General features: G+C 56.9%; 1 protein-coding gene across 1 annotated transcript; it reads right to left on the reverse strand.

Moving 5' to 3' along the window:
* Positions 1-10,183: 10,183 nt before the first annotated feature.
* LOC120671027 (60S ribosomal protein L39-like) lies at positions 10,184-10,949 on the reverse strand. Its single transcript, XM_039951248.1, has 3 exons — positions 10,819-10,949; positions 10,602-10,705; positions 10,184-10,486 (listed from the first exon to the last, which is right to left on the reverse strand). Exons 1-3 carry the CDS (start codon positions 10,819-10,821, stop codon positions 10,438-10,440), a joined length of 156 nt encoding a protein of 51 aa, XP_039807182.1. The 5' UTR covers positions 10,822-10,949; the 3' UTR covers positions 10,184-10,437.
* Positions 10,950-11,431: the final 482 nt, after the last annotated feature.

Genomic DNA, 11,431 nt, shown 5'->3' on the forward strand with positions numbered 1-11,431 from the left:
CGGTCACCACGCCGTGCCGCGCACCCTCATGGGTAATGCGTTTCGTCAAGGCTTTTACTGTCCCACCGCGGTCGCCGACGCCACCGACGTCGTGCGGACCTGCGAGGGTTGCCAGTTCTATGCCCGGAAGATGCACCTCCCGGCCCACGCTCTGCAGACCATCCCCATCACGTGGCCGTTTGCGGTATGGGGACTGGACCTCGTTGGCCCACTACAGAAGGCGCCCGGGGGCTTCACCCACTTGTTGGTGGCAATCGACAAGTTCTCCAGGTCGATCGAGACTCGACCCATCGGCAAGATCAAGTTTGAGCAAGCTGTTCTGTTCTTCACTGACATTGTCTTCAGGTTTGGGGTCCCGAATTCGATCATCACCGACAACGGCACCCAGTTCATGGGTAAGAAATTCTTGGCATTCTGCGACAGCTACCACGTACACGTGGACTGGTCGGTTGTGGTGCACCCACAGACGAATGGGCAAGTGGAGCATGCCAATGGCATGATCCTCCAAGGCCTCAAGTCAAGAATCTTCAATAAGCTGAACAAGTTTGGCCGGAGGTGGCTCACAGAGCTGCCCTCGGTTATCTGGAGCCTGAGGATGACCCCAAGCAGAGCCACGGGCTTTACCCCGTTCTTCCTCATCTATGGCGCCGAGGCCATGCTCCCCACAGACTTGGAGTACGGGTCACCGAGGCTCAAGGCCTACCAAGAGCAGTAGAACCAGCAAGCCCGCAAAGACTCGCTAGACCAAGTGGACGAGGCTCGAGACGTGGCGCTCCTTCACTCAACACGTTATTAGCAGTCCCTGCGAAGGTATCAAGCGCAGTGAGTTCGACGCCGAGACCTCAACAAGGGCGACTTGGTGCTGAGGCTTCGGCAAGACAATAGGGGACGCCACAAGCTCTCACCACCATGGGAAGGCCCATATATCATCGCTGAGGTGCTCAAGCCCGGCACGTACAAGCTAGCGAATGAAAAAGGCGAAGTCTTCACTAACGCTTGGAACATACAGCAGCTACATCGCTTCTATCCTTTGAATTCCAAGCTCTTTGTACATAGCTTGTACTCGTATTTAAAATTTCCCGAAGCAATAAAGAGTATGCTTTACTTATTTATCTTTGGGAACTTTTCGAACCCTCAGGGGCTCGGGCGCGCACGAACACTGAGGTACACTTGGCTTTACCCTCGGCAAAGTCAAGCCTCCCTCGGGGGCTACTACGGGGGAAACCCCCCGAACGTCCCTAAAAATTGCAACGTTTTTTCGAAAAAATTCTGTATTTTAGTTTCTCGTATACTTGGAAAGGAAGACGCAAGACGTAAGTGACTAAGGAACGGGATCGGCCGAGCCGCGGGACCGCCTACGCCTCCGGGATACGGCATCCCCACTCACCTCCCCACGTCTAAGTCACTTATGAATGACAACTTCCTCGCTGAAACCTATCTAAAGTATATGCGAGAACACATAAATAAAGTAGGAAAAACGAGGGCTCGAACGCACAAGGCCTCGATGGGCCACACTGTCGATTTACATTAATAAATTTCTCAATCCAAAAGTACGATTATGATAAAGTACTAACTTATTACATGGGCTCCGAGGCCTAGATTCCCTACAGGTTATCTTCCCCCCTCGGCGGATCTTCGACGGCTTCAAAATCAGCTATGAACTCCTCGACGGCGGCGTCGGCATCATCCATGATGGCCGACGCAGTGTCCACATCGGCGTCGGTCGGGACGACGTACCCCGACGACACTAGCGGGAGGTCCATGTCGTAATGCGTCGAGGCCACGGCGAGGGCCCGTTGGACACCGAGGCGGAAGGTGCTCTTCGCGTGCTTGGCAACTCGATCGCTCAGCGCTCGCAGGCGGCTGGCTGCCGAGCTGCCAGACTGAGCATTTGCCCCCTCGAGCTCCTGACACACGGCCACGGCGGTCTGCTCCAGCTGGGCGTACTCGTCCTGCACCGCCGTGAACGCGGTGTTGGTAGCCTCCTTCGCCGTGGTCTCGTTCGCCACCGCCTTCTTCAGCTCTGAACAAGGGAATCAAGATAATTTGTGATAAAAAAGAGTCGAACAACAACGAAACCCCAGATACTTACCCGCGATAGCTCCTTGCGCCTCTTCTTGCTGGACCCGCGCGGCTTCCTCGTGCATAGACAAGGAGTCCTCCTTCTCCTTGAGGGCAGCCTCCGCGTTATGGAGGGCCACGACCTTTTCCTCGAGGGCTTTACCCTTTTCCTCGAGAGTACCGGTGAGCGTGGCGACAGTCGCCCTCTCACGTTGGAGCTCGGTCTCCTTGCGTTGGAGCTTGGCCTCCTTCATTTCGAGGGCTTGCTTCTTCTACTCGAGCGCCGCTCTGGCTTGCCGCAGCTCGGCCTCACATGCCTCGGCCTCCTGGGCCTTCTGGTCAGCTGTGGCTCGCTGGGCGTTGCGCTCACTGGTGGCTCAGGCCAGCTCCTGCTCCTGCTCCAACTCGTGGATGCGCGCCTCCAAGGGGGTCACCTGCTCGGCCCGAGCGTCGACCTCGTCCAGTCGCGTGGCCAGGGTGGCGTTGTACGAGTCAAGCCAATGCACCCTGGTGTGTAACCGAGTTGCTGCAAGAGGGGAGGCACGTGAGGAAGCTTGAGAGGAAAGCAAACTCGTAATATCGAAAGTGGACGAATAGAACACTTACGTTACTGGAGTCGTGGTACGCCTTCGAAAAAAGATCCACGACCCGGGAAATCCCCTCCTCGATCTGGCCTCCGACGGCCATATGGTTACGCCAGGCGTCGTCCTCCTCCCGCTCGGCGTCAGCGAAGTCCGAGGGGATGGTGTAGGCCCGCCAGTCGCCGCCTCCTCCCTGCTCGGTGCGGGCAATGTCCGAGGGGGCCCCGGATTGAACGATCGCCCAGTTGTCGTCACTACCGAGTTCCTCGTACATCTGCGTGCCAAGAACCTCCTTGGAGGCCGAAACGAACTCGGCAACCCGGTCGGCGGCACTGGCCACAGCAGGCGGGGTTGATGTCTCTCGAGTCCCCGTACTCCCCGCTGCTCAACGACAGCTCCACCACTGACACCGCGTTCTCCGGCTCCGCTTGCCCCATCGCCGCCGCAGCGGCACCCTCATCCCCGGCCCTCGCAGGCTCCGGGACACGGGTCTCCTCCACTACCGGCGCCCTTAGCGCCGACTCCTCCTCCGTAACACCCTTGACCCCAGCCCTCGGGGGCTCAAGGACGAGGGTCTCCCCCTCTCTTTGGCCGGTGGGGCGCTCCTGCGCGCCCCCACCAGCTCCTCCTCCTGCGACCGGCTGGGCGGCGCTATCCGCGTCGCCCCGACCGGCCTCGATTTCGACATCCGGCCGGGCGGCATCATTCGCGCCGCCCCGGCCAGCCTCCTCCTCGGCACCAGCCCGAGCGGCCGTTACAACTCCGCTCTGGCTGGCGTCGCCCCCACTCTCCAGCGCTCGAGCCAGTTGGGCCTCCAGGGTCCCCCGAGCCACCGCCTCTCGGAGTTTTTCGGTCCCCGCCTCTAAGACCGGGTCCGCTCTGATCGGGGGTTGTGGCGCCGTGTGCGGCATCGCGTGCGCCCCGGTCTTGAGGGCCTTGGTCAGCGCAAGGCGGACCGAATGCTTGGAGGTGGCCCTACAGCTAGGCAATCGTGGAAGAAACGTTGAAGTCAACAGGATTGGAGGGTCGAGTAAACGAACGCAAAGAATAAAATCAAAATCACTTACACTGACCGGGCGCTCATGCTGCGCTTGCCCGTGCCGCTCCTCAGGCTCGCGGCACGCTGACACCCCCCGAGGATTGACCCGATGACGCCACCCTCGGGTCGGCCTGGTGCCTCGAGGCCGTCTGCGCGGGCGTCTCCGCACTAGCCGCGGACCCTCCGCCGCTCGTCGACACCGCGGGCGCGGGTGTCCTCCTACCCGTCGCCGGCGGAGCCGACCTCTGCCCTGTCACGGGCGTGGACGATCTCCTGCCCATTGCCGGCGTGGGCGACCCTCATCCCACTGCTGGCGTGGGCGACCTCCGCTTTGTCCTCGCGGCGGGTGGATCCACCAGCGACCCTGGCGTGAGCCTTGCCTCACCCAGCACCACCGTCGGGCCCTCACTGCCAGCCCCTCGATAGACCGGCGGGGAACCCGCGCCCGTCGCCGCCTCGTCGTCATCCGAGAAATGGAGCTCCACGTCCGAGGAGTCCTCCTCCTCGGTGGACTCAGGCATGGCGGGCCGCAGAGCACCCTCCGCTTCCGCAACCTTGCACTCTTCAGCGTGCCTCTCCTTCCTCTACCTCTTCCTGGTGGCGGTGTCCTTCGCCGCGTCCTTTTTCTTCTTCACTGCCTCTCCATGCAGGCGGTTGGCTTGGCGTTCCTTCGGGACCGGGGGCTTCGAAACATGGCCCTTGTGGCTCACCCCCTGCAAATGCGATCAAGTTAGGATCAAGGAGTGGCGAGAGGAGTGGCACAAATCGACAACGAATTAAAACTTAAACTCACCACAAAAATGTACCCCGTCTCGGGGCGCATCTTGATCTCCCAGAGATCGTCTGGGTTGACGGGGAACTCCGCCACCGCACTCTTCGCCCTCCGGGCAGCGACGTCATGGGGGAGCAGCACGTTCGACATCCTCGAGCCAGCATACGGGGTCTCGGGGGTGAGGTCGAAGATTGGCAAATTCCTCTCCGTGAGAGGAATCACCCTTTGCCGATGAAAATTTGCGATGACGGCGGCTGCCGTCAGTCCCTTCCTCGCCAGGCGCTGTAGTGCGTTGGTTAGCACTTCGAGCTTGGCATGCTTGCTCTGGGGTGACACCCCCCAGCCCCGCTTCTCCGGCCTCTCCCGGAGCACCTTGTTGGTGAACGCCGGGAGCCAGTTGCCGTAGTTGCGCAGATAAAACCATCCCCGGGACCACCCGGTGTTGTTCTTCGTCATCCTATTGGGGATGTACAAATCCGACCGGGTTGTGCGCAAGTGGAGCATCAAACCACCGGCGCGGGTGAACCTCTTCGGCTGGCCCCGCACGTTCTTGATGTAGAGCTCACCGCAGAACAGGTGGATCCACAGATTCCAGTGTGCCTCGATCCTCAGGTAACCCTTGCAGAGGGCGACAAAGACCGCCGCTTGCGAGATGGAGTTGGGGCCGAAGTTGTGCAACTCTAGCCCGTAGGAGTTGCACAGCGCCCGCATGAATCTGACGATGAGGACGCTGAATTCCCGCTCGTGGAGCCCCACAAGGCTCACGATGTAGCCGTCGGGGGGATTCGGCTCGGTCTCCTCCGGCCGCGGGGGAATCCACACCGGCCGCTCCGAGTTGTTGTTCATCGGAAGCAGCCTCTCTGCGTCCAGCTGCTCCAAAACCGCCGCGGTGGCGGTGGACTTCCCCCACGGTAACGGCTCCTGGACATCCGACATCACTACGAACTGCCGGGGAATGCGGGGAAGCAAGCTCTACGATGGCTAAGGTGCGCTCTTGCTCTCTCCTTCTTCTTCTTCCTCCTCTCGCTCTCGGCTCTAGGCTCTGGATGCAGGGGAGGCGGAGAAGGCAGGGGAGACGAAGGCAAGATGGCCAGGTGAGCCCAGACAATCCCCCTTCCCCGCTTTTATCCATCACGACGGGCGGATTCGTCGCCGCAGCCCGAATCCACCGCATTGAATGCAGTAGATTTTGCTGTCGCCGACAGCTGGGCCCCACGATTGCGGAGTCCCCCACGCGCGTACTTGGCGATAATTATGGCGCAGTAACCGATGGCGCGCGGCGCGACTGTAGCACTGTTCCATCCGTCAGCCGCCGCCCATGCCTCTCCGCCTACCCAAGGCAGCCGCCTGAAAAGGCGCGCCCGCACAACCCGCACGTACTGGGCCGCGTCAGCCACGATCGGCGGGAGACCCGCGCACGACCGGCGACTCCACGCCGTTTAAAACGAACTGTTATGGAATATTCCCTTCAAGACTCCTTACCATCGAAGAAAATCGATTTCGAGGCCTTACTGATCAGATGTTCGAAGCCTGGCCCGTCGAGAGTTCGACAGGCGCCCCAGATCACCAGAGTCAGGGACTGCATGGGCATGCCATACAAGCGACACTCGAACGCGGAGTTCGAGATGCCCTACACAGTGTTCGAGGCCAGCCGAGGGTGCCTAGCAGGGGGATCCCACCGAGGGAGAGCATCGAGCTCTCGGACCTTATCGAATGGGTCCGAGCTGCGCCTAGTGAACCTTTGCGAGCGCTTTATGTGACGTGTCCACATACCACAAGCCAACCCTTACCGAATGGGGCACGGACGTCCACTTGAACCACCCGCTAATAGCTCACTGAAGCAACCATGACTCGTGGCCCAGGCTTGGGTAGCATGGCGCGCTTCACCCCTCCTCCCTGCGGAAGGGCGACGAGGGTCGTAACAAAGTCGAGGGTCCCCTGAACGCCTTCACGCAGGCCAGGGCTCGGGGGCTCCTCGCACACCGCGGCTCAGGCCGCACCCTCGAATGAATCGGCAACCATCGATTGCGGAATTCCACGTGTTTAATCAACCTCCCACACTTAACTCGCGCCTGCCGAGTTGCTCAGTCAAATCACGGGCCGCTGCAACAGCACGAAAAAAGCCGAGGCTGGCTAAAAGGAACACCGAAGCCGGCTGAAAAAGACAATGGGCAGTCATCCCAATCAAGCAACCATGTAGGGCGGCGTTTATAGCCCTTGGACGAGTGCAAGCACTCTTCCAAGGCCTCGGGGGCTACACCCGCGGGTGCGCTGACGCGCCCCCACGGAGAAATCTGACACATTCGAGGAGCAAAACCCTCCGCAGACCAGTTCAAATACCCTCAGCAACACGACGGCGACATCCCCAGCGACAGCGCCATGGTGCTCGAGCCGACTATGATCTGCATAGACAACTCGGAGTGGCCTCCTCATTGCTTCTCCAACGACAAACCCCTACCTTGGATCAATTTCCTCCGACAACGCTCTCCGGAGCACCATCGCGCCCCCGACGGGCAAGCTAAGATCCCCACGGTCAGCACCCGAGTCGCGCCCTCGAGGAGTCAAGCCTCTGCAGGGCTGATGCTCATCCCCACAAAGGCTCGGGGGCTACTGTCGGGTACCATGAATAGGGGCACCCTAATTAGAGGACTAAATCGCCCTAAAAACACAAACACATATTAGGCAATCGGGCCCACGAAGGCCTACAGCCTCCTTCCAATCCAGAGGAAAGGACTCAAAGAAACCCGATCCACGGCCCAAGTACACAGTGCAACCCATCCAAACCCCCACGAACCCGCGGGGCGATCTCCGCTTCGCTCGAGGGCTCCCCGCCGAGACCCTCGACAAGCGCCCCGCGTCTCCGCCTCGCTCGAGGGTAGCGAGCCTACCCTCGAGCGAGCGGGTCGACTCCGCCTCACTCGAGGTCACCCCTCGACGGAAAGGACAAACAGCCATCTGCTCGCCCGTCCGCCGTACGGGGGCATTAAATGCCAACGACTCCTCCGCAGCGCCCGGGTCAGATGGTGTCAGGCCGCCACACCGCACAGTGGCTGTGACCGGAGTCCCGTCCGCCAACTCCGGTCACTGCTCCGCCATTCCGGATGCTGCGGCGCCACTGTAGGAACCTGCTACACTGTGCGAGACGTGCTCGGCACTGCTCCTGCCACTGTGCTGCCAACTCCCCGTACTTCCCTTGTACCCCCCCCCCCCCGCGCGGAACCCTCGAATGGCATGGGCACGGCCCTCGAAAGCGGCCCCGACCTTGACCAGGACAAGACCCTGGCCTGCAGGACCCTCTGAATGCCGCCACGTCGGGCGCAAAGGATGATACCCTCTACAGCAACCACCACGCCGCCCGCTGGGGCTGTCAGGACGCCGGCTCGATCACCGCAAGGCCAACGACGACACCCAGGACGACTGCACGCCCGCGCCTCACTCTCCAGTGCGGCACAATGTACTTTCTACAGTATTCTGCCACTGCACGCCCCCGATTCGGGGAAGACGACGACTTCTCCCTCCCCCCTGTACATGTACACCGCCCCTCCTTGTGTCTATAAAAGGGGGAGGCGGTCACTGTCTTCTCTATCTGGGCTGTTTTCCACACTCAGCACTACTCACAGAGCACACACGCTCTTGAGCCCTGATATTGACACTCGCCTCAATCACTTAGCAGAGACTTGGGAGCTTCCCTCCCTCTCTCGCCTCGCTTGTACCCCCTACTACAGGCATCCCCGGTGCAAGATAGTACAGTGCACTCGCACACCCCTTTGCTGGACGTACGTCCCCGCGGTCGGAGCCAGGATAAACCCGTGCGTTACTGTGTTGCCCCTTGCATCAACCATCTGGGACTAGGGATACACAGCATTATCACTAGTTGGTGCCGGACCATCGGGTCAGGACACCGACACGTCGCCTACCCCGGTGCTGGCGAAGCCATGCCTGCCGTTGTCCCGACCACAGCAAGCCTCCCCTCGTGCTGACGGCGTCGAAGTGGATCGGGATGGTCCGCTCGATTTGGGCGGACCATATCGACCCGCATCTGAGAGGCATATTCCTTATAGGGATGAACCCAATCCACCTCTCATTGCAACCAAACACGGGTCGAAGTAGGTCGGATCCATTCTCAACCCACTTCGACCCCCACCCCAACCAAACACACCCTAAATGGCTATGAAAATCTTACCTACTGCAAATTTAAAGGCCAGTTGTGAAAAAAAACGAACTCCAGCATGCCATGCCACTTCCACTATCTAAATAGCTACGAAAATCTTACCTACTACTTCAAATTTAAAGGCTGGTTGTAAAAAATCGAACTCCAGCATGCCACTTCCATCCTCTGCGAAAATCTTACCTACTACTCCACATTTAAAGACCAGTTGAAAAAACCCAACTTTAGCATGCCTCTTCATCCCTAGAACAGGAGCCCTCCCCTTCCAAATCCTCAACCATGTATGTACCTGTGCGTGACCTGAAGACATACGGTACACAAGGGAGAGGGGAGGTCACACTAGTGGGAGGGAGGAAGAGAGATTCCAATGGCCAGCCCCAAGCCCCCAAGCACTTCAGTGCCGCCAGGAAATAAACAGGCCGCCTCAATACCTCATTAGGCTCGCTGGGCAATGTGAGATCTGAGAGATGTTCGACCACCAACTGCTTTACTGCTCGCTCGTCCGGTCCCCAAAGTCCATCGATGAAGCAAGCTATGGCATCCAATGTTCTAATCTTTATATCTTTAGTAACTCTCTAAATAGATGGCACTTCCCGACCTTTTCTGGGTGAAATCCAATGGAACGGATGAAGTGTTTTTTTTTTCTGAAGTAAACTGCAGAGGAAGGTTTAACACGATTCCATCTATCCTTCCAAGCCATTACAGAAAAATAGGTGAAGAAAAAATACTGAAGGACATATGAAATTCAGAACTCAACACGACAACTGCAGGACTGCAGCCCAGCATCCCAGCTGCCAATAAGCACCAGGAACTGATTGGTTATTCAGAAGATTGGGCAGCACCAGATGCAGTCCAGGACTTCAGATTGTGAAATAATAACTGGACAAACCATCCACTTAATACAGTGGCGGTAAATGTCTTAGCAGAATTACACCAATTCAACTGACCACCAGCGCCACAACCAGTTCACAGCATTTTTTTTGAAACTCAAGTGTCAAAACGGATAGTTCCAAGAACCATTCAAGTAATTCACTCGTATGGACCCGATGCAGCACAGAAATTACACAAATCCATATATATAACTCAATATGTACAGCACTTCCCAATGGGAAACGCTCATGCTTTTTTCATAGCAACATGTTCATGTTAGCTCATAATTTTGGCAAGTTTGTAACTACAGACACTATACAAATACCAAATAATAAAGTTATCCTCAAGGAACCTCATTAGATGCTAATGATTAGGAGCACAAGAAGTCTATCACCAATTTGAATGCAATTAGGAGTAGCAGTGGGAGCTATCTGATGACCATGCTTTGCACTAGCTAGGGTTCGATAGCAAAAGGCAAAAGTACTCTAATTGTTCTGAATACTAATCCACATGCCTACAGTATGCCACTAACTATAAACATGTACTTGACAGTAACTAGCAGATCAAATGCACTACAAAATCATGAGTAAATTAACCAACCTAGATTGTAAACAACAGTTAAAATCATAGCAATTAAGCCATCAATGAACCAGCATCTACACAAGACAAGTAAATCGAAATACTCAAGTGCAAAAAAGCTGCCCAGATCAACTGATTAACGCACGGCAGATCAAGATAGCTTCGGCATAATTATAAATGATGTTCTCCAACCATCAGCAAAACATGGTATTCTCAGTTCGCTAAAGAAACAACTGATAAGATCAATTTAACACAAGCAAAATCTAAACAAGCAGCTTCCTAGCATGCGGAATCATGGAAGCGTCCCGAGGCCGGCTCGTAATCACGAGTTTCCCCAAGCATCGGTGCCCGGCATCTCTTCCCCCGCTCAGAATCCGAGCTTGGTGCGGCGCCAGTGCCTGCGCTTCGCGTTGTACCTGGCCCACGAAGCAAGAACCAAATGAGCTACCGAATCACAGGACGTCGTACCGAATCACAGGACGCTGCCAGGAATGGTAGCGAAACACTACAGGGGTCATGAGAGCGACGAACCTGATGGTGTTGTCGGTGCGCATGCGGATCCAGTAGGGGATGGGGCGGTTCTGGCGCTGCTTCTTGGCCAGCTTCTTCTTGATCCGGAAGGTCTTGTGGGACGGCTGCGCGGGGGACGGGAACAAACGCGACGAGGCAAAGCGTGAGATGAGCGGGGGGCACCAGACCACCAGTACGAGCGCATGAATTCGAGAACTTAAGCCCACAGGATACGTACCATGGCTGCGGCGGCGGCGGCGGCGGCAGCGAAGGCGGAAGCGGCGGTGGCGAGGAAACCCTAGAGAAATAGAGGGGAAGGAGGCCGTTGGGTTTTTATAGGAGCGGAGCCAGAGAGGTGTGGGATAGGCGCAAATGGGCTCGAGATTGGGCTTCAATCAACACGGCGTGGGGAAAATGAGCTTATGGAAATGTTCACCCAAGATTGTAAGGCCCAATATACTAGCAGGTCGAAAATGGGCTGTGATTTCCAGTCCGTAGTAGGATCCGGACGGAGTGTTGTCCGAAAATGGCCCAGCATTGCCTCTCATTGCCTGCTCAGGCCTGGAAAGCAATTTCTTTTAATAATAATTCAAAAGAAACAGGGGCTAAATTCTCTGATCTCAGGTGGAAAAAAGTCTGGTAAATGCCAAGGTCCTTTTTTTTGCGAACGTAAATGCTCAGGTATCAAACGTCGCTCTCGTTGCCATACCAAACGCACGCTGCCAAGTTTATTCATCGGAGGAGGGATCAGAGAACCAATCAGCAATCACCATAATATCCTCTAAAAAGTGTCATCAAATTTCATAGTATCTCTCAATCATATCTTGCTCGACTTGTTCATTACCATGCAT

Source organism: Panicum virgatum, chromosome 4N, assembly GCF_016808335.1.
Source record: "Panicum virgatum strain AP13 chromosome 4N, P.virgatum_v5, whole genome shotgun sequence".
Lineage (NCBI taxonomy): Eukaryota > Viridiplantae > Streptophyta > Magnoliopsida > Poales > Poaceae > Panicum > Panicum virgatum.

Bases quoted from the DNA above. Each gene is read 5' to 3' on its own strand.
- LOC120671027 (XM_039951248.1), bottom strand. The intron at 10,487-10,601 runs GTTCGTCGCTCT...TTCGTGGGCCAG, and splicing joins CGCACCGACAACACCATCAG to GTACAACGCGAAGCGCAGGC.